Source organism: Gossypium arboreum, chromosome 10 (assembly GCF_025698485.1).
Source record: "Gossypium arboreum isolate Shixiya-1 chromosome 10, ASM2569848v2, whole genome shotgun sequence".
NCBI lineage: Eukaryota > Viridiplantae > Streptophyta > Magnoliopsida > Malvales > Malvaceae > Gossypium > Gossypium arboreum.
Genome location: NC_069079.1, coordinates 2162996 through 2186663, shown reverse-complemented (window position 1 = coordinate 2186663; position 23668 = coordinate 2162996). Strand labels below are relative to the sequence as shown.

Sequence of the window (23668 nt, the reverse complement as noted above, 5' to 3'; positions counted from 1 at the left end):
GTTGGACCAGTAAAAACCTTGCAATGAAGTTGTTATCGCTAGTGACAAGCTTGGTAAATAAAAAATGCTTGCCTTGTGTGGTTATTTATTGGTACCTTAATTTGTAAAATGTACAAAAATAAAAATTAGAAATACATAATATTTTTCCTTTAAAGTTCTTATATAAGATTTTTTTTAAAACAACCAATTTCAATATTAAAAAATTATATTAAAATACAGAAACTTCTGTTCTTAATAGCGAAGTTTTTGTTTTTTTTGAGAAAACTAACATATAAGAAGAGTTATTAAATAGGTCATTTTTATGATATTTTAAGCACAATCATCGATAAAACCACGATTACGATGCTTTAAACACAATCAAAGATAAAACCACGAAAATGATAATAAGCAAAGCGCAGATTATAGACAAATTTTGTAACTTTGCAAGCAACATAATAAGTCCACAAAGTCAATTCAACAAGCAAAATAAAACGATCACAGTTGACGTCCAATCTCTTGAAATGTTTTAAAAAAAAAAACAAAAAACTAATTAGGAATAGTACTTGTGTATGTAACTAATGGTACTAAATCCTTCCCAGGAAAATACCATGGTAATAGGCAATGCAATTTGAAATCGAAACCTTGAGCAAAAACAAAAAAGAATAGGGCAAGGAAACAACCATGGTAAATGTGTTGTAAGCAATTAGGCTGCTGTTGCCTCTGGTTCCGCAACAGTTTGGTCCTTGGTGGGAGCGATCGTGGCGGCGGCATCTTGTTCAGCGGAGGAATTATTAGCAGCAGTGCCAGTGGGGGCGGCCCCATCTTTTGCAGATGAAACGGGTGCCCCTTTCTCTGCAGTTCCATTCGATGCAGCCTTGTCAACGTTTTTCGAGTCTTTTCCATCTTTAGCATCCTTTCCATCTTTAGCGTCCTTTGCTGGAGCAGGTGGAGGTGGAATCATGTGAGGTGGAGGTGAATGCTTCAGCTTCACAAGAATGTGTCGCATTCTTGAAAGATCGGTCGGTTTTCCAGGCTTTGGTCCTTGGACGACAAATACTGACGGTTTCTTTTCTGCATCCTTCTTGCCTCTTTTCTCGATGTTAGGGACCTCACGGGGGATGAGTTCTGCTATTGCAGTCCAGTAGTGCTTGTCAGCAGTCTTATGGAACTTTTCTTGGTTAGCCACGTATAGCTGCTCCAAGCCCAAAAAATAATCAAGTGGTGAGACATCATCATATAATTGCATATCGATTGGGCATGGAGAAAAAGAAGATTTGTTCAGAATATTACCTTTTCTCTTTCTCTGTTGTTAGTTTTGTTGGTCTCGATGGTTTTTTCCCGCTTCTCATAGAATGCTTGCTTGTACTCCTCAGCTTCTTCTATAATTTGGTTCCTCAATTCCTTTTCCTTCTTCTCCTTCTCTTCAAGCTGAATGGCATTTTGACTGCAACGACAAAACCAAGATAAGAAATCAAAATTTTTGGATACTAAAAAGCAACAGAGTTTACATATAGAAAGAGAAAAGAAAAGGGTTACCATATACATCTTATTAGAGGTATTCATGGGTTAAGCTAGATTAAGAAAATTTTACTTCCGCTTGCCATGAAGGCCAGGCCTAAAAGTCCATTTCACTATTTAAAAATATTAAAACATTTTATATTTTTTATTAAATGAACAATAAACTGGGCTGGGCTGGACCAGACTCGACTAGAAAATCCTTGCTGGTCCGACAATAACGTGACCTTTAAATAGGCCTATAGCTCAACTAGTATAAAGAACACAAGGTAACTCGAAAAAATCAGTACATGTAGAACTGATACTACAATAACTTATTCCAGATAAACCAACAAATATTCTCAAAAAAGACAAAGAATCAATCAAGATGGTCTTTAATTTAGAATAGCAGGCACATTAGTTCATGGATCTTCTTAAGACGAGCAAAAATCAAAATAAAAAAAATAAAGAAATTTTGTCATGAATGAATACAGTATAAACCACGAATGTTGAGATCATTATGTGCATTGTCATTGGAATCGAAATCAAAGAGAGGTTCAAAGGAAAGCATTTTAAACATTATATGACTTTATAGATGCGAAAAAATTCTCATATTCAATAAACAAGGTAATTATTGAATGTTTATCCTCAGTAGTAAGTATTATCATTGTGAAAATAGAACTCCACTCCTCATCTCTAATAAACTGGAAGAGAACATGTTTTTTCAACCTACAAGAAATCAAGTTGGAACTATAGACTCACAACCTCATGACTCTGAAACATATTTCTCATATAATGCAAATGCTCTTTCAAAGAAATTAATGCCTAAGTAAAGGTGATTAGTTTATACTTTATTCAGAAAACTATTCAAACATCTCCTGATTGGAAAATTAACGTGGATCTGGATCTTCTAAATCTACTGCCTAATGAGATCATACACGTAATATTCAATAAGTTTCTCCATTTATCCATCACAGCTACTGAACACTTAAGGATTACAACAATCTAAATATCAACCAAGTCTTACATAAGTTGAACAAGAACTTCAATTAATAACAAGAGAGATCAACAAATTTGAACTTCATAAGAAACATAAATGAAACGGAAAATCAAGTTGATTGACGCGATAGTTAAAACCTCGGCAGATCTAGAAACACGAAATGATCATTAACAAATTTGAATTCAAGTTAATCTGAGTTCAACCAATGCAACAACAATTCATAGCTTACTCAAACGCCTAGCAGATCTAAGCTGAGAAGCATTGCCAAACCAAAAGAACCAATCAAATCCAAACAAAAAGTGGACAAATCAAGCGATTCAATTTGAAAAAAAAGAAAAGAAAAAGAAATTATTACTACTAAGTACTAACCGCCGCCACTCGCGAAGAAGGAAGCCTTCCTCTGGCGCCATCTCAGTAGGAGGAGGAAGCACAGGACCATCAGAACTGAAAACATCGTCGTTTCCACCGCTAAATCCATTCGTTCCGTTTCCGTTTTCCACAGGAATCGTAGTACCGAAAGGAGATTGCGAGTAAGCAGGGGACGGATCGGAAGATCCGAAGCCGAAGATCTCAGGAGAAGAAGCCAAGTGATCCACCGCCACATCACCACCGTCGGCCGGGAATTGCTGATTGTCGGTGAAGTTAGAGTAAGAGCCGTAATTGGAATAGCTCTCGTCGTCGTCTACATCGAAAGGATGGTTATTAGGTGCTGCACCTGCATGAACCTCTTCTCCTTCCATTCCGTACGCATCAAAGGAAGCCATCTCTCTCTTTCTCTAAAGAAAATTAAGAGAAAAAGGAATCGAAAATGGAGCCTTTTTTTTTAGCTTACAACAAGAGAGAGAGCTTCGCTTTTTTTTTTTCTTGAACTTTCCTTTTAATTTCTTTATTTTTGACCTTTATATACACCTACAGCTGACGGCCAACCAGGACTTGATTTTTGGTAAGAAAAATAAAAATAATATTTGAAATTACTTTTTTATCCCTCTAGTTGAAAATTGAAAGACAGCTAAACGACGCTGTTTCGGGATACTTTTTGCTTTTTTGGTGAACTTGCGTTTTCACTTCAGGAATTAAGTTAACTTCATGCATTATTTATTGGGTTAATTTCAACAGGGTCCCTATATTGTGATTCAGATTATAAACTCAACTCCAAATTTAAAAATATTCTAATTAAGTCTTTAAAGTATTAGCTATGACAAGAATTCTTTTGTGAGCTTAGTTGTAAGCTCGCGCATTAAATGTTAAATGTTAAATTGGATTTGATGTAATTACATGGACAACTTGAATTAAACATATTAAAATAAATGACATTTAATTGTTAAATGAAAAGACAAAATTGTTGTATAATTTAAAATGAAATATTTAAACTCATCAAATCTTATGTGATATAATTTAAAATAAAAATTATAACAAAATTTTATGGTATTAATAATAAAAAAATACCTAATTAATATAACTTAATAGTTTAGAAATATAAATTTAAATTTAAATACCAATTTAATATATTTTTAATATATTTGGAGAATATACGGTACAATTAATTTTTTCTTTTCAAAATCTAACTCGATAATGAATCCAGTTAGGTTGGATAATTAGATTTTCTTTATTTCTTTTATATATTCTTTAAAAAATGTAAAACCAACATCAATACATTACACAATCTTTTTAAAACTAATCAAACCGATTAAATCATCAATTCACTGATTCGACTTACTGGTTAAAAAATTATTAGAAATTAAAAAATAAAAATAAAAATTTCAACCAATTTATACCGATTCTTAATTCAACCAGTTTAATGCCATTCTCCGAACCAATATCCCGACCCATTCAGGGGTCTAACCGACTGGTCCGATCCATTCTAAACATCATTGAGATTAAGCAACTGACATAAAATGATAGAAAAGGCAAACTCGTGGATGATCAAAATTGTAAATACATCAGCAGCTGTGTGTACTGAAAGCAAATTTCACCAATTTCATGACTACGGTTTGGGAGAGTAATAATTTTCTCATGGATTGACACAATTTATATGTAGCAATCAAACCCAGTTAGGCCACAGCTCTGGACCCTATGGTTAAAAAAAACAGGGAAACATTGGCTATAGTTAGTAAACGATGTTGACTGTTGTTGAATCTTACATAGCAACAAGCTCAACCTTGTCTTCCTTTTTCTTAAGCGCTCAAGTCCCGAATTAACCGAGTTCCACCGTGAATTTGGCGTTCTCCCTTTTGCCACCTTGTTTGAAACCGAATGAATGTCTATCCCCATGAAAGGATAGCATGGTGAATAAAAAGCCTCGGTTACCCTGATAAAAACATCTCATCTTTTGGGCTTCAGACACGTCATATGCAAGAAACACTCGAAGTTTTTAACAGTCAACGTGGGTTGCAGGTCTTGATGGCCTTCACCCGTTGTAGACTTGTAGTCCATATTGCGTACTGTACAGATGTCACAACAATTGCTACACTATAAAATGAGGAAAAATCTACCATATCGAGGTGTCTTCAAGGAACCGGAGGAGCATTCTTGTGATATCTACCAGAAGAGGGCATCCGGTGTATAACACGTGGGAACTCAGGCTTTAGGCGTTTAGTTGGCATATCTTGCAATGACCTTGTCCATATATAACCAATGATGCACCAAATAAGAAAATGTAAATGAAGCAACAATGGTTTTTCTTTTCCCTACGAGTAAAAGATCATGTACCTTGGAGAACCTTGACGTTTCTGAGTAAATGGACCGAGCATTGATCTTAGACTTCCGAGGGCCTTTTCAGCAGCCTAAGGGGGAGATAAAAGAGCCCAGTCAGCAAAAATTATTATACAGTAAGAAATAATGTCACACAAAAGAAAATTCTGAATATAACAGAACAAAAGGTATACCTGCATCTTAGCCTCTTCCCATGTGAAACCAGTCCCTTTTCCTAAAACCTGCCCATCTACTTCAACCTAAAACATAAATAGGAGTAGACACGTTATTGAGTGAAAGGTAACTAAATATTATTAAAAAGTCCTCATCGTTTCTTTTAATGCCACATAAAGTAATGACAGAAGAGTTATATATTAATAGGGATCACCAAGGAATTCAGAGATCACTTAGTTCAAGTTGATGGTCTTCAACATCATTTTTTGTTGTTTCATTGTCCCTCATTATAAAAGAAGATTTGTTAAATGCAAACCTGTGCGTATACTTCATCTTTCTGCAATGTATTAGATGCAGGAGGCTGTGCTTGAAAAACTACCCCAAGGCCCTCCATCATGCACTGTAGACAAACCACATATTATCAGTCCAACCTAGGGACTATATTAGTGCAAGTTACCAAACTTAAAGACTTAAAAGCTAACAAGTTAATGAGATCTTACTAGTTCTTTAAGTGCAGTGACTGAACCCATAGATCTCCTGGAGCCTTCTAGCCTTGGATCAAGAAGCCTAGATGGTTCCGGTGCATTTGAAAATGGCATAGATTCCTCTTTAGAGGATTGCTGGTTCCCATACAAATTCAAATTACCAGGAAAGCCATTCTCATTTGTGTTGGCCGACCTACTTAAATCCCCTTGTGCAGACCCAGTATCAGGCTTAATTCGTGACAAATATGTATCTGTTTATTATAAGATAGTCAGAATCGCTCCAAAAGAACACCATGAGAAGAGAGGCTGAATGAATCAACAGACAGCAAGAAAGAAACATGCCAGAAACAAAATCAACTCAACATAGACTTAACCACAAGCCTGGAAAACTCACAATCTGGTGACAAGAATTCTCTAACAGAAAAGTTCTATTTAGCTAGGCAAAGCTGCCCATCAAGCAATTTTCTTCTAGATTATTACCGCAAGTTTCTATAACATTGGCCTAATGCATGATTTAAGGTAAAGAAAAAAGTGAAATGCATTGCTCTTACTGCTGGAAAATATACATAATATGCATTTTGCCCTTTCACTGTCTACCCTCTTTGTATCCAGTTTATATCATAGAAGTTCAGCAAAGCAGACAATAAAAATAGGAAGATATATTACTAGCTAAGCTTTTTATAGAATCCTCTGCAGCCTGACGTTGCGCTTCTCTTCTTGTTCTCCCAGTACCTTCACCAACTTTCTCCCCAGCAAACCAAGCCTACCACAGGCAATAAAGAGGATAAGCAAAGGAGGATGTCTCCATCTCAGATTCTGAGACACCAAATGAAAACAAACCCAAAAATAATAATTTTATATACCTCAATGGAGAATTGCAGGTCCATGCTAGCAACCAAAGCTGGTCTGAATTCCACCTACAAGTTTTAGAAACAAATTTTATAAGCAGTAGAAACATGGCCAAACAAGATAAAACCATATAATATTGTAACATAAACATTATGACCTAACTCATACTAGAAATTACTTCCAAATTACCTTGGCTCCGCACTTCATGGCAATATCTTGTAAAACTCCGGCCGGAGTTTCTCCATTTGGAATAGTTCGTCCAGATTCAAAGTCAAGATCCTTATGACTAGAAGATGATCGACCAAGGGGCATCTCCTCACCTTCAAAATGTAGAACATTCCAATATAACAAAATCAAACAACTATAATATATCAACATAGCAATCAGGGTCATTAAAACTAAACAAACAGAAAAAATAAAAATGACAGAAACACCTCATCCTGCTCAAAAACTTATACCAATTACATATCAGATATCTGGAATTTAAAGTAAGATTAAACCTCAAGAGTACAAACAATAACAAGAAACTTCACATTCATTTCAATGCGCAATTAATTGCTTCAGCTAACCTGGAAAAGAATGATAACTAGACGGTGTATGGTTTAACCCCAGACGATCATCTCTATGAAGTGCCTGCAAATGAATTATGCTCTAAGATAACTATGTTTCAGCAATGAGAGATAACTTTAACCTCCCACTTTAGCATAAAAATCATGGCTTCATGCCATGCCACCACAAAGAACCAATTACCTCTTTTGGTAATCTTTGATTTTCACGAAGAAGTCTATCTGATGGACTAGAACTCTCAACCTTAGGGAAAAAAGGAGGACCCCGATGCTTCTCCATATGCATTCGCTCAGAATCTAAAGGAAATTCTTTGGGAACTGCCCGGTTCAGTTGCCGTGGGCTCATCTCCTCATCAGAAGAAAACCAACTTGCACGTGATTGAGCACGTGAAACTGGAACTTGCATTGCAGGTCTCGCAGGGGGAAATGCAGGTTCAGGTGGTGTGTGATCTCTGGTATCTTGCCCATGTTGCAATATCAGAAGCCTCCTCCTTGTATCAGGATCCAATTCTGATTCTGGAACCTCACCTTCTTCTCTAGCCGGGGAACTTTGCAAGCTTGGTTCTGGGGAAACAACAGGAGCCACTGGTTTAATCACTTGTGCTGCCTGAGGAAACTGCATGTTCGGATATGATGCCATTGATGACTGAACTGCCGACAATGGAACTGAACTAGAAGATGGCATGGTGAACTGAAGAGAAGAAGCCAGCCTTGGATCTAGGTTAATGCTTGCTGAAGAAACTGTTGAGGCTGCTGAAATTGCCTCCTGGATGAAACAAGCAAACTAAAATGAAAAATTTTATAAATTCAATTCACACAGATCACCTCCATAAGTAACAATTACTCTAAAATCAGAACTCGCTACCTAATCACAGTACACTGGAGAAAACAAGAACAAATTATATAAGCCCAGTTGCATGGATCCAAAGAAACTAAGGATGTCAATTACCTTCAGTCTTCTTTCAACCTCAGAATCTGCCATGCCATCAAATATAGGTGGATCTTTGTTTGCTGTCGAAGCAGAAGTGTCATCCTGAGAGGCATGGCAAATTTAGTAATAAACAAGGAACAAAGTAGCCATATCAAAAGGTCCAAAACAATTTATAACCCATAAATATAACAAGCAAGACCAGAGAAATTAAGGAAAAAGGCGTCATGACTAACCTCAGAGACCAAATAGTTGCCCACATCAGGAGGCGAAGGAATATCTTTAATATCATCTTCATATGAAATTTCAGGAATTTTTTGCAGAAGGCCTTCATCAAATTCTCTGTTATCAATTCCTAGGGTTATTTAATGCAAATTTTGGAAGGCATAAACAAATAAGAGCAATTGAATTAAATTGCTCAATTTTAGGTTACAAGACTGACAAGGTTATGCAATGTAAGGTTAGTGTTATTACCTGAAAAAACCACCTCTAACATTGCAGGCAACATTTCTCGCAACGCACAAAACTGGAATAGTATTATTTGCCTGCAACATATAGAGTTGCAATAAGTGCATGCTACAAAAAAAGATGTTGAAGCCAATTTCTGATTGTGCATACCTCAGCTTGAGGAGCAAAATATGGAGCGAATGCAGGAACAACATGCACACGAGGCTGATCCTTCTCATCCCAAACTTTTAAGCGATCATCAATAACCAATGCCATTTTGGGATGGCATATGCCATCTTGAAAGACATTGAATAATGATTTCCTCAAACCTATCATACAAAAACTTAATTAGTACAAAACGACCAAGTAGTGGAACATTTAGGACAGAAAGCAACTCAAATTGCAAGCCATGCATGTAAATCAGCTCTACGAATTACTAGCTTACCAGACTTGACACAGACAATACGATCCAACAATTCTTTTGAATTTATCAAATTTGACTCAGGATCAAGAAGTCTCCACATTTCCAAAGCATAATCTCTTTCAGCCATTGTACAAACATAAACCTCAAACCGTTTACGCCCTCTTGCAGTCAAGTAGCTTCGCAGATCCTCCCATGCAGGTCTCAGTCTCACAAGAACACTAGTATCACGAATCTATAGGAAAATATAGAGTCAATAATGCAATATATAATCGACAATAACCATGAAAGAACATGCAAAATAACTCTCTAAATGATTAACTGCATAAAATCCAAAGATTCCAACAGTTCCTCATTTATGGGATGGAACAGAGAAGCATTTAACCATAGCAGATGCAAGAAAAGAACAATTGAACAATATGCAATAGATCTTTACAGGAATTGGCAAATTCTATACCTGTGGATTGATGCGTGTCAAAATAATGTTTTTCTCTTGTAATCGAATGAGTGGTCGAATAATAGGTTGGTGATTATCAGACAAGGGTTGAACAATCTCAGACTGAACCTTAATCACCTTCCCATTTTCAACAACTTGATCATTCTCTGCGTATTGCTTTAATACGGCTTTATCATCTTGATAACGCTTAATCTCAGCCATCATAGCTGCAGCACGTTGTGGATCAACCTCGGTGTTCATCTTTCGCTGCAAAGCCTCTATTCTGTCCTCAAATGATCGCATTGTATTTGCAACAACTAGAGTTTCATCCAGATCGAATACAATTCCTAAACATCTTAGGTTCAACATGACAAGACAAGAATCATAGAGTCCCCTTGCAACATTGAATCCCCAGAAACAGGGCCTATCGCTATTCCTAGAATACATTGCAACCAAATGGAGCTCACAATCTCCCATAGGCATTACTGCAGTCTGGAAGCACCAAATAACATCACCATCAATTCTCAAAAAATTTTGATTAAGGAAAACAAAACATCATCTGATAACAAAAAGAAGTAGCATTAACTGCCGTAAAAGTTTTCACTCAGAAATTGTAAGAACCATTCAAATTAAGCTCATTCACAAAGCCCAAACTCTGTTAATGATACCAGGCTAGTAGCTACAATACAAGACTTTTGCCCATAAATATCTAAAGGTGTACCTAGGGACCTCCCATCGTATGGTACCCACCTTAGAAAATTCAGGGATATGGCTTCAAACAGCTGAGCTCAAGTTTTCTGGGCAGTTCAAAAGAAGACTTCAAGACTTAACGTTTTTATGGTACATGCAACTCATGGATTCACTCTAAAATTGTCAAGAAATTAATATTCTAGAAAATCATAATTCCCAAAAAAACCAGTTCATATTTCCTGCTTCTGGACTAAAAATATAGAGTTTCAACAAGTTACCAAGGATTAGGGCATCAGCAACTTCCCCAAAATTGTCAAAAAATCTCACAGTTCAGAAGTTCATGCATTTTCAGTTCATACAGTTCTCACAAAATCAAGAGCTACAACTGGTTAAAATTCCCAGTTCTCTAAGTTGATGATTTTTTTTACAAGGATCTTGGGCTCTGCAAAAAAATCGTCTAAATTTCAAACTGGAGGTCCTGTAAAAATGTCTGTCCAGTAAAGAGTCCAGTATGTTAGTAGTAGCTTATGGGCAATTAGTATTAACTCCTTTTTTTAAACTTATTGTTTGTTTCCCACTTAATTTTAGCTTAGTTGTTTTTTTCTGGGTTTTTTTGTGTTCAAGTTGATGGGCAAATTGGTGGGCTATACCTTGTTGTCTCTGATACATTCGGAGTGCAAAAGATGAAGCGGAGGCGTGTCTTGAAATGAAGATGAGTAGTTGTTGTCCTTTGATGATTCCATTTTGAAGCAAATCCCAGTACTAGTAATGGTATGCAACACTGCCAGTGGTGGACATCTCTCACTGCCTTGCGTCAAATATCCTATCCTGATTTCCTTCATTTCTTCTTCCATCACCGTTATTTTTCCCCCATATTCTTCTTCTTCTTCCCTTAGCTGCTGCTGTTGTGGATAAATCTCAACGTCCCCCAACACTTCATCCCCTCGACACACAACCGATTTGTACATACTCATCACCAGATTCAGATCCTCTCAAAATTTCTCGTCAAATTTATCAAAAACAAAAAGTTTTTACAAAATTGTTTTTCGATCTATTCGATTCTCTTTAGATTTGACCACAAGTTTTTGCCGATTGCAAGTTCAATTGAAGGACCGAAGGAGAAATTTAGGGTTTCTCCTTATTTTTTTGGACCGGATTTGTTCACATAGATCTGTGCTCTTTTGGGGGAGTATTTGATCTCAAAAAATTTGAAAAAAAAAACCTAATAACAGATCTCTTTCTTCTTCGCTTGATTGCTTTGATGATTTCCGATTTTGTATTTCAAATTTTCCCCAAAAAAAAGTGGCTTTCTTATGGTTTGCTTTTTTCGGTGATGAAGGATTTGAGAAAACCCTAGATCCATTCAATAATATTAAACCATTATAAATTTTAGTGTGAACTGTGAAGGCGTCATTGGCATTGCTGGGTGTGGGGACCGGGGAGAGGGACCGAACTTTAATTATCCCTTTTTCTCAAGGGCGTGCACGGGAAAAAAATGACCTAATCGAAGGAGGATGTCAGAGGAAGGACGTAATTAAACAATGTCCAGAACCTTGAAGGACTTGAATGATATTTATGAAATCTTGGATTGGGTTAAAAACCTGTTAGACAGCCGCTTTATATGGCTGCTGTTGACGTTTTTTTATAGATTCGCTTCCGTCTGTTTGCTTTGACCCTTTCCGTTAGTTTAGATTTTTCGTAATTTTTGTTATTTTTCAACAAGTTTTTTTTAGCTTTGATGTCAATTTTAATAATGAATGGATTAATTTATTTTAAGTTAAAACGTAAAAGAGGACGTTATATTTTATTGGTTTAATAATTTTAGACAGTACATATTTAATAAAACACTATGATATTTATATCTATTTATTAGTCGGTTTAAAAATTCTTTTCTTGTTCAAACTTTGTTTTGGGACTAATTACAATCATTGAATAATCAATGCAATATCATTAATTATTAATTAGCAGCTTAAGCATAATTTAATGAAATTTATTAATGAATTTAATTTCTATTAGAGTTTACAACGTACTATTATACAATCATAAATATACGTACAAATATAAAAATAGTACCTTATAATTATAAATACACACAGATTAGTTGAAGAATAGGAATATTTCTAATAAATGTATAATGAAAGTCTGTGTCTGATTATATTTTACCTTTCCATTAATAAATGAATAAATTAATCCATATACATTAAATTAAATAACAAATCAATTATTTCATTAAAAATTCATCAATTTGTACTAGTAAAAACTGGTTTGATTAACGAAATAATCAGATAATGACACATGATGTGCCACGTGTATTTTATTTTAACGTACATAAGCTAATTTTAAATATGGAAGTTTCAACATAATGACCTATTTATTTTTTAATCATATGTGTATGAATTAATTTATCTACATTTTAGTATAGGAAATTTGAATCTTGTCGATAACAAAACACTCACAGTATTTCTCAATGAGCAATCGTATATTCACGTACGGTCAATACGATATTCCCTACAAACTATTCATGACTCTCCACCTTTCTATGTAAAGTTCCATTTTTGGGTGGGTTTTTTTTTTTTTTCTATTTTTTTCATTTTGAAATTTGTTTTCTTTTGCCTTCGTTTATAGTTTAACTCATCAAAACTACCTACTTTAGTGTGTAGCCCTTATGGCAACAAATGATATGCAAAACTGTTATATGTTGCGTCGATTTTGTATTTTTTTCATGATTCCATTTTAATAAAATCAAGTTATATTTCACACAAAATATTTTAATAAATAAAATGTAATAAAAATTTACTCATTATTAATTATTATGTTTCAAGAAAGAAAGAAATTAATAAATTTTTCTAAGCTTATAAATTTGCCAATTTTATCCATATATTTTATTTTAATTGAATTTTATCATTATACTATACGAATATAGGTAAAATTATCATTCAATTTTATGTGATTGAATTTTTCATTAAACTTTAATTTTATTGAATTTCCCAATCAGCTTTAATTTTTTAATTAAAACTTTATTATTCAATAACGATTTTAATGTTTTGAATATAAAATTTAACAAGAAAAATATTATTTCAAATATTTTTATTTTAATAGTTGAAATTAAATTAATTTATCAAATAAAAACTTACCAAATAACTTGAACTTTCATTTTAATGAAATAATATATAGTAGTATGGTTCTGAGTTCACGCTTGGTGTTGGTTTAATTATTTATTTGTATAAAATTATAAAGTAAAAATTTGAAGGTTAAAATATGCTCTAAGCCCCTGCACTTTGTATATTTGGAATTTAGTCTCCTTCTTTGTTATTTTCGTGAATACGATCCTCTACTTTTTTGAATTTAAAATTTAAGTTCAGTTGTTACCATAGTTAAAATTCTTTTATTAAATTCTCTATATAATATTTTGAAATTAAGAAATATTATATAACAATAAAAATAACATTGAAAACACTTATTAGGATTTTTTTCTTAAAAATACATTCAAACCATCATTATAAAATCTTTTTTTTGTTGGAATACTTTTCTTGATTGAAATATTGTTTTTAAGAAATTTTGACGTCAACATTTTGATTGTAATAGTTAATAATATTAATTGTTTAAACTAATTAATGACATTACAAAAATAGATGGACTAAATTATGTAAAAAACTAAAACTTAAACATTTTTCTTTAAAATGCCAAAAGAGAGAGATCATATAGGATGGTGTGCTACATGTAAGTGTCATGGGTCGTCTAATTATATTGAATTTTTTGGTGTTTCTATTTTTACCTTAGCCAGTTAGTGACCATTTTGTAACTTTTTTAAATTGAGTGATAAAAATGTAAAACTTATTAATCGTTTAGAGGGTGCAGTTTACCCTTTTCGTAAATAGGCCGAAGACAGCATTCAAAAATTGGGTTTAAAAGTAATAAAAAAGAAAACCCAGCAACTGATAATAAATGGGTCTATAAGTAAAAATTCAGTCCAAATTCTTTGCCCTTTCAAATCCAACCCAGTGATTTGTGCTTTGCCCTTTTCCGATTCTTCCCCTAATTACCCATTGATTTTCTCTCTGATTCGATATCCAGATCAGAAAATTAGCCACGAAATCGATAAAGCTTTTCGCGATACCCAGGTTAGTCTTTATTTCTCTCCCTTTCTGTTTAACGTTAAGGCGGCGGCGTCTCCGTCGCTTCGTCGGCGCCGGTATCATCCTTTTTTTTTTTAAATTGTGGTATTTAATTTTTGTCCCGAATTTTACTTTTACTTTTTTTTTTTTTTGTAAAAGTTGTTTTACGTAGAGAATAAGAAAAACTGTGAATTTTCAGTTTATCTGGCTTAGATCTGGTTTTGATTATGATAAGTAATTTCATGGAATCGTTGCTTTATTATAGTACTTTGTTATTTGATTATAAGATTGGCCATTGATAATGGCAAAAAAAAAAAAGAGCTGAAGAATAAATCTGTATAAGCTAAGGTTACAAAACTATACCCCTTTAGTTGTTAGCGTATTTTCAGTCGAAGTTGTTTTACTATTAAAAAAAAAGGGTCATTGATTGTTATCCCCTACATTGGCTATATAGAGTTTAAGAAAACTCTGCAATCGGGTTTACATGCTTTGTGACGTTTTAATGAGTTTCTCTTCATAATTTTCTTGTGGATAGTATATTTAATGAATGTTCAAACTGGTTAACGCTATATATATATATATATATATATATATATGAACGTTCAAATTGGTTTACTATAACTTTTAAAATTGTTTCAGAGGTGAAACAAATTGTCACAGCCTAGACGGGTGCACGGGTGATTATGGCAGACTTAGAAAATTTGCTTCTTGAGGCAGCGGGAAGAACTGGTACTGGGGGAAGGAACCGACACTCACTTCCACCATCTAGAAGGCGACGTGAAGGTTCATATTCAGATGGGGGAAGTGACTCTAGGGATGATGATTCGGATGATGATCATGGGTATGCAAGTAGAAAACCGTCTGGTTCACAAGTTCCATTGAAGAAGAGGTTAGACCCTGCTGAAAGAGATGATGATCAGGGCAGTCAGGAAGAAGGTGATTATGATGATGCTGGTTCTGGTCGAGAGCGTGACAGCAGTGATGAATCTGATGTTGGTGACGATCTTTACAAGAATGAGGAAGACAGGAGACAGCTTGCGCAGTTGACTGAACTGGAAAGAGAAATGATTCTGTCGGAACGAGCAGATAAGAGAGGTGATAAGAAATTTACTGAGAAGATTAGATCGAAGCGGGAAAACGATAGGCCTAGCCGGTCACAGAGAGAGACTCCGCCTCTTCCTTCTTCTCGCGGAGTGCGGTCATCGGCTAGATCTGCGGATAGGGCTGCTGCTAAAGATGATGCCCTGAATGAGTTGAGAGCAAAACGGCTGAAGCAGCAGGATCCAGAGGCACATCGTAAGTTGAGAGATGCATCTAGAGGCAGTTCTGGCAACCGGGGCTTATCACCAGTCAAGAGGAAACCCTTCACTGCATCAAGTCTAAGTAGCTCTAGTCAGAGTGAGAGTGAAAGCAGGTCTAACAGTGAAGACGAAGGGTCAACTGGGGATGGCGGAATGGTTGATAGTGAGGATGAGAGGGGCACATGGGGGCCAAATGGGCCAACATTTAATGACATTAAGGAAATTACTATCAGAAGGTCAAAACTTGCAAAATGGTTTATGGAGCCATTTTTCGAGGAGTTGATTGTGGGTTGTTTTGTAAGAGTCGGTATTGGACGGTCAAAAACTGGCGCTATCTACAGGCTCTGCATGGTCAGGAATGTTGATGCCACGGATCCTGATCGGACATACAAACTAGAGACCAAGACAACATATAAGTACTTGAATGTGATTTGGGGAAACGAAAGCTCCGCTGCCAGGTGGCAGATGGCTATGATTTCAGACTCCCCACCGCTAGAGGAGGAGTTTAGACAATTGATTAGGGAGGTGGAGCGAAGTGGAGGCCGGATGCCGAGCAAGCAAGATGTGCTTGAAAAGAAAGAAGCATTACAGAAGGCCAAAACTTTTGTCTACTCAGCAGCTACCGTAAAGCAGATGTTGCAGGAGAAAAAGTCCAGTTCATCTAGACCGTTAAATGTTGCAGCTGAGAAGGACCGATTGAGAAGGGACCTAGAAATTGCACAAAGCAAGCATGATGATGCAGAGGTTGAGAGGATTAAGAAGAGACTGCAGCAACTAGAGGCCTCCCGGCAGTCACAGGAGAAAGATGCCAAGGCTGTTAGGTTGGCTGAGATGAACCGAAAGAACAGGGTTGAGAATTTCAAAAATGCATCTGGATTGAAACCTGTAAATACTGGTTTAAAAGCAGGGGAAGCTGGGTATGATCCATTTTCGAGGAGGTGGACTAGATCAAGGAACTACTATAATGCAAAGGCTCCTGGAGGAGATGCGGCAGCGGTAGCTAATGGTGACACAAACGGTGCAATTGGCAGTGGAAATGGCAATGATGCAGGGGCTGCTGCTGCTGAGGCTGGCAGGGCAGCCACAGCAGCTGCCTTGCAAGAAGCTGCAGGTGCGGGGAAATTGGTTGACACAAATGCCCCTGTCGATGAAGGGACAGAATCTAACATGCTACATGACTTTGAGCTTCCGATCTCATTGGACGTGCTTCGGAAGTTCGGTGGTCACGAGGGCGCGGTGGCTGGATTCATGGCCAGGAAACAAAGGATAGAAGCAACCATTGGATGCCGAGTCCCCGAGAATGATGGAAGGAGACATGCTCTTACCTTGACAGTTAGTGACTACAAGAGAAGAAGAGGTCTCCTCTAGAGTTAATAAATATATTTATTATTTCCAGCTGTTGTTTAAGTGGAAAGTTTGTTCTATAGCATTTTATCAAACTGCCAAACGAATATTATGTATGTTCTTTTTGGTTTATAAAATTATGGTTTTTGAAATACTATGTTTCTTTTATTTTATGAAAAATAATGGATATTGCAAATGGGGATGAACCTTTTATTTGTCGAAATTAATTCTGAAATTTATAATTTTTTTCAATTTTAAATTCGTGATATTTTGAGGTTGTGTCATGTGACATTTATTTTTATAAAATTATAATAATTTAAGTGATTATGTGGCACAAGTATCCATGGACAAAAGTTCAAAAATTAAGTAGGGAAAATTTGTTGCTTCAGGACTAAATATGGACCCTCTTTATGCAAAGAACCCTATTTGTGTTTATACCCGAATGAAAAAGCCCATTAATTTTTGCATAAGACACGAAAATATGACGTGGAGATATTTGACTTTGGATAAACTACCTAACTGGTTATTTAACTTTTAGGGTGTTTTTATTTTGGTCATATAAGATGAAATTTTTGCAATTTTGTAACTTAACTTTTAAGGCGCTTTCATTTTAGTCACCGCTAAATCTCTAATGGCGATTAACTTTACATGTAACATCGTGTTTCACTTTTATTTTGGTCACCAAACTTTTAGGTCGTTTTTATTTTAGTCATCGAAAAAATATCATTTTTTAAAGTATTGATCGGAGTAAAAAAATTAAGGATTAAAGTGAAAAAATGGTAGAAACTAAAATAATGTATTAAAAATTGTTGTACTTGTTTATCACATTCTCGAAAATTCTCTTCTTCTTTTTCAATATTGAAATTTTAAATTTCAAAATATGAAAACCAATTAAATAAATTGTTGAAAAAATTTATCCTTCGTTAATATTAATCAATTTGTTACTATAATATTGAAATTAATTAAATTAATCTCTTCTTTAAATTTTATTTTATGTTTTCATATTATTCTTAATGAAATTAACTCGATAATTCATATTTAATGATTGGCATAAAATTTAAATTTCTTTCGATTGTATAATCTTGAATCTTGGTTGATGATATATTTTTATCTCAATGAATTTATAGAAATTTTATATTTACCTTAAGTTAATTAAATGTGTTGGGGATGTGTTATTTTATATTTGGGTGATTTAATGGATTAGGTTATTTATTCAAATTAGCTAATTGGATTATTTTTAATTTAATTATTTAATTTTATATTTGGGTTTAATTAATTAATTAAGTTGAGTTATTGTATATTTACTTAATTAATTAGGTAATTAATTGGATTTGGTTATATTTTATTTGGGTTAATTTTTTAAAGTAATTGGATATTATGTTTTTGAATATTGAGATGGATTTAATGTTTAATTAATTTATTCGGTTTAAATATTTAAAATAGATACCTCATCGAGTAAATCACTTAAATTTGGAAATCGAATAAATTGAATTATTTTTATTTATCCAATTCGATCTTCCTTATATATTCAATATCTTGCACACCCTATAAAAATAGCGTAAATTATATTGAGGTCACTATAAATTACGTTTTGGTCAATTAACTTCGAAATGTTACAAATGGTCATTAAACTATTCAAAAGTTTTTGTTTAAATTATTAGGTTGTTAAAATCGTTATTGTATGGCCTTCTCTGTTCTCAACACCTGCACCAATTAAAAGCTCTCATTCCCTTTCTCTTGTATAGTTTAATTTTTCCCCATAAAACAATTTTGAGCGTCATAAATTTGCGAACTAAAATTCAAATAGTTTTTTTCTTTAATTTTTGATACTAATCATCATATTGACTGTAACACCCCCTACCAGTATTCCGAGCCTAGAATAGGGTACGAGGCATTACCGAACTTAATATGATCAATCATGTAAAAATCAGCCATAAAATTTCTTCTAAAATAAAAACTTTCGTACATATGTTTAACGTCCCTTATATGGGCCTAGGGGGCCCAAAACATACATTCAGGGTGGTTCGGGACCAAACCTTAAACATATGAAACTTTTGCAACACTTAGAAAATTTTCACACTTTGGAGAGTCACACGCCCGTGTTTTCAACCCGTGTAACTCTCTGTCTATAACTTCATCACCCTTGTCAGTCATACACTTCATATAAATAACAAGAAACGTGTATGGGCTCATTTCTCATTAAATTTCTCATATATATACACAATTTCACGTTATGTAATCATACAACATATATCAGCTATATCTCTGTAATCTAAATATATTTTTATAACAACTTATCTTGATTTCATACTGTTTCATATTTAAGCTTAAATAACCAAAGTATTTGAAATATCATCTTTATGCAAATAGTACACATGAGGTATATAATTCCATAATTATGAATAAACACATTTATCAAATATTTTCCATATTCATATACCAATGTCTCATGTCTCCATATATCAATAACCATCATTTTCATGAATTCCGAGTTCAATTTCATAATTATTTGTCTCGTGTTCAATTTATTCCATGTCGGAACTTTATTCATTAATGCGTTTGAGTTATCAATATATATGGACAGTACATTCAAGATGAACAATTATATAATCACAAATGAATTCATTTATCAACCAAGCTCTATACTCATATCTTATCAACTCGTACTTCTTGTATCACATAATTCCATGTAACACTTACCAAACTTTGTCAAATTAGTGAACGTCTTACAAAATTGAGTACTTCGTTTACTCGATGTCATAGTTCAACTATGGTCTTACACATCTTCATATATCGATGTCATAGCCAGCTATGGTCTTACACGTAATCACATATCACATATCGATGCCATAGCCCAGCTATGGTCTTACACGAATCACATATCTTACGGATGCCATATCCCGATATGGTCTTATCTGATAGCATATATCACTGCGATGCCATATCCCGATATGGTCTTATACGGAAATCACTTGTCACTTGTAGCCGAAGCTACCACTATTCATTGATCGGTGGCGAGCTACCATTTTCATTGATCGTGTAGGCGAAGCTACCATTTTCATCGATCGTAGCGAAGCTACCACTTTTCACCGATCGGTAGTCGGCTACCACTTTTCATCGATCGGTGGCCAGGCTACCACTTTTCACTTGTCATTTGTCCTTGATCGATAAGTGTAGCGAAGCTATTACTTATCACTTTCACTTATCCTTGATCAGATAAGTGTAGCCGAAGCTATCACTGATCACTTGTTGCCATGGTCCAACAATGGTTTTTTCCTTCAATTCATCTTGTCATTGAACTGAAATGCTCAATTTGATCATTTATTCAATTTTCATGCTTTTACATTATTCACGATTTTATCATTAATACATATGAAATAACACTTCATGAAATTCATAAAATTAACAAATAATCACTAAAATTTTGTAACAACTTAATTTTCAGTGGTGTCGAAACAGTGATTCGAGATCACTAAATTCGACAAATGAGTAGGAAATATTATTCATTTAGTGAGTATAAGTTAAATGTGAAGTTAGGAAATATTTTGAAATAGTGAATAGTGTACTAAAAATAAATACTAAAATAATTGGAATCGAAAATGAGGTATCGAGACCTCGGGAATTTAAAATCGAGCCATAAATATTTTTATAAATATTTATAGAGTGTTAATAAGTTAGTATTAAAGTTTCGTCAAGAAATTTTAAAGTTCTGATAGTTAATTGAACAAAAAGGACTAAATTGTATCAAATGCAAAATTGTGGGAAATGATTAAATAGCTTAAATGATAAAAGAAAGAGGGTTTAAAAGGAAAAGAGACCCAAGGTCTATTTGGGCTGGACGGCATGGGCATGAAATCAGCAAGAAAATAAGGAGAATTAAGGGCAAAATTGGAAATTTTGCAAAATTTGCTTAATAAAGCTAGGACTAAAGTGGAATTATCTAGATTTCTCTTTATTTTTCTGCATTCTCATCAGCAAAAACACCATGGGAGAGTTTCCTTAAGCTGGTTTTTCATATTTTTATTGCAGGTAAGTTCAATTCTTGATTATTTCTTGAAATTTTTGTGTTTTTGTGACTTTTACAACTAGGACCATTTGTTTAATTTATTAGTTCTTGATTCTATGAAAGAAATTGAAAGTTTCTATGAATATGTGCTGGAAGTATACGATGATTTGACATAGAATTAGAGCTTTAAATTGTTTATATGCTGATTTTATTGAAAGAATTGAATAGAAAGTGAATGTTTGGGACCTAAATTGTAAAAGAGTTTGAAGTTAGAGTTTTATGTGGAAATTCTGAATTTCAATAGTTATGAAATAACTTATAATATCTAGGAAAAGTATTAATTGAGAAAATTAGTTTAATTGAGGGGTTAATTAAGTAAGGACTAAATTGTATAAACTGTGAAACTTGGGGCAAAATGGAAATCAACATTTTGCACTAAAACAGTTTTGGGCAGCAGCAATAGTCTAACTTTGAAAAATCTCCAAAAATTGTATAAATCTAATTAGAGGATGAATAAAATATGAAATTAAAGCTTATTGAGTCTAGTTTCTTATAGAAGAAACGGTGTAAGCAATGGAATTGTAAATCATGAGATATAATAAGTTTTGTGAGACAATATCAGAATGATTTCGGGTTCCCCTGTTCTGACTTTGGAAAATCATCAAAAATTGAAAAAAAATAATTAAGGGATTAAATTTATATGTTTAAAATCCTTAAAGAGACTATTTTCAATATAAATAATCGGGAACATCATCTGAATCTCGTACGATGAGATAATTAATTCTTAGTGAAGAAGGGTCGGGACTGTCAGACAGCAGAACAAGGGAAACTTTAAAGAATAAACTGTACTTATTGGATAAACCAAAAATTCTGAAAATTTTATGGTAATAATATAAGTAAGTCTAGTTTTAGGGAAAATTAGCGGATCTTAATTTCGAGTTTTGTAGCTTAAGATATAAATAATTTAGTGACTATGACGCAAATGGACAGTTTTGAATATACATAAGTAAATAGTAAAATTATTGATAATGTTACTTGTTGCATGTTATATAAATTAAGGATGTGGAATGGAGAGGAGGAGGAGGAAAATATGTATGAATATTCAGCTAGCATGGCTAATTTGTATGTTTTAGGCTCATGGACTAAATTGAATAAAAGTAAAATTTTATGGGCAATTTTGTAAAAAAATGGTTAAAAATGACCAATTTGCATGAAATGGATTATTTTATTATTTAAATTACAAAATTTAATGAAATTATTAATTTAGCTCAAGACTAGGGAAAAACATGTTTTAAGGATTAAATTGAAAAGTGTTGAAATGATGGAAAATTCTGATATTTTATAGAATTCATAGGTTGTTATCAATTTGTGTGAGAATAACGGTTGGAAATAAGGATTAAATTGCAATAATTTTATTTTATTTTAACCTAAGGATGAAACCGTCATTAATTAAAAGTTTAGGGGTAAAATGATAATTTTGTTTAGAGCATTGATTGAATGTATTATAACATTAAATAAATGAAAACGACGATCAATTTTCTTTATAAAGATCCGGATGACTTGAATACGAGACTTGAACGTGGAAAAGAAAAGATATCGGATTAATGAAATATCTGATAAATGAATCGGTAACTCCGGTAATGCTCCGTAACTCTATTCCGGTGACGGATTCGGGTTAGGGGCATTACAAATTTAGCCATATAAACTCACAAGTACAAATTTTGTATTATAACGATAATCATAATTTCATAATAAATATTCCACATAAAACATTATATCATTTCTAATCTAACACTTATCGATTATAATCGGGCATGTGTTTAATTTATACACGATTCATTCATATATTTTTCCTCCTCCTCCTCTCCATCCACATCATTGGTATAAATAACACACTTGTAAGTAACATTATCCATAATTTTCACTAATTACTTATGTGAATATTCAGACTATCCACCCGTGTCGTAGTCACTAAATTATTTATATCTGGAGCTACGGAACTCAAAATTAAGATCCTCTAATTTTTCATGAAACTAGACTCATATATATTCTTACCAAAAAAATTTCATAATTTTTGGTTGGACCAATTAATACAGTTTATTCATTGAAGTCTCCCCTGTTCTGCTGTCTGACAGTTCCGACCCTTCTTCACTAAAATTTAATTATCTCCTCGTACAGGATTCGAATGATATTCCCGTTTATTTATATTGAAAATAGACTCATTCAGGATTCTAAACATATAAATTTAAGCCCATAATTATTTTTATAAATTTTTTTATCATTTTACAAAGTCAGAACAGGGGAACCCGAAATCATTCTGAACTTATCTCACAAAATTTATCATATCTCATGATTTACAATTCCATTGCTTACATAATTTCTTCTATAAGAAACTAGACTCAATAAGTTTTAATTTCATATTTTATTCATACTCTAATTCCATTTATAAAATTTTTGGTGATTTTTCAAAGTTAGATTACTGCTGCTGTCCAAAACAGTTTTAGTGCAAAATGTTGATTTCTATTTTGCCCCAAAGTTCACAATTCATACAATTCAGTCTTTGCTCAATTAACCTCTCAATTAAGATAATTTTCTCAATTAATACTTTTCTTAGACATTATAAGTTATTTCATAACTATTTAAATTCAGAATTTCTACATAAAACTCTAACTTCAAACACTTTTACAATTAGGTCCCAAACATTCACTTTCTATTCAATTCTTTCAATAATATCAGAATATA

The 23668-nt window shown here is 33.7% G+C and overlaps 3 protein-coding genes across 3 annotated transcripts; 1 reads left to right on the top strand and 2 right to left on the bottom strand.

Annotated features, from left to right (window-relative positions):
* Positions 1-399: 399 nt before the first annotated feature.
* On the bottom strand, positions 400-3380 carry LOC108489093 (clathrin light chain 1-like). Its single transcript, XM_017793370.2, has 3 exons — positions 2843-3380; positions 1270-1423; positions 400-1171 (listed from the first exon to the last, which is right to left on the bottom strand). The coding sequence occupies exons 1-3, from the start codon at positions 3235-3237 to the stop codon at positions 683-685; spliced, it is 1038 nt and encodes a 345-aa protein (XP_017648859.2). The 5' UTR covers positions 3238-3380; the 3' UTR covers positions 400-682.
* A 989-nt stretch (positions 3381-4369) lies between these two features.
* On the bottom strand, positions 4370-11852 carry LOC108489432 (RNA polymerase II C-terminal domain phosphatase-like 1). Its single transcript, XM_017793980.2, has 17 exons — positions 10811-11852; positions 9492-9962; positions 9059-9269; positions 8785-8942; positions 8641-8711; positions 8403-8508; positions 8188-8271; positions 7423-8004; positions 7242-7305; positions 6862-6992; positions 6687-6740; positions 6490-6586; positions 5839-6074; positions 5655-5738; positions 5359-5424; positions 5183-5256; positions 4370-5089 (listed from the first exon to the last, which is right to left on the bottom strand). The coding sequence occupies exons 1-17, from the start codon at positions 11132-11134 to the stop codon at positions 4981-4983; spliced, it is 2922 nt and encodes a 973-aa protein (XP_017649469.1). The 5' UTR covers positions 11135-11852; the 3' UTR covers positions 4370-4980.
* A 2193-nt stretch (positions 11853-14045) lies between these two features.
* Positions 14046-17072, top strand: LOC108489485 (protein RTF1 homolog). The gene is made up of 2 exons (XM_017794066.2): positions 14046-14281; positions 14915-17072. Exon 2 carries the CDS (start codon positions 14959-14961, stop codon positions 16942-16944), a length of 1986 nt encoding a protein of 661 aa, XP_017649555.1. The 5' UTR covers positions 14046-14281; positions 14915-14958; the 3' UTR covers positions 16945-17072.
* The last annotated feature ends 6596 nt before the right edge of the window (positions 17073-23668 follow it).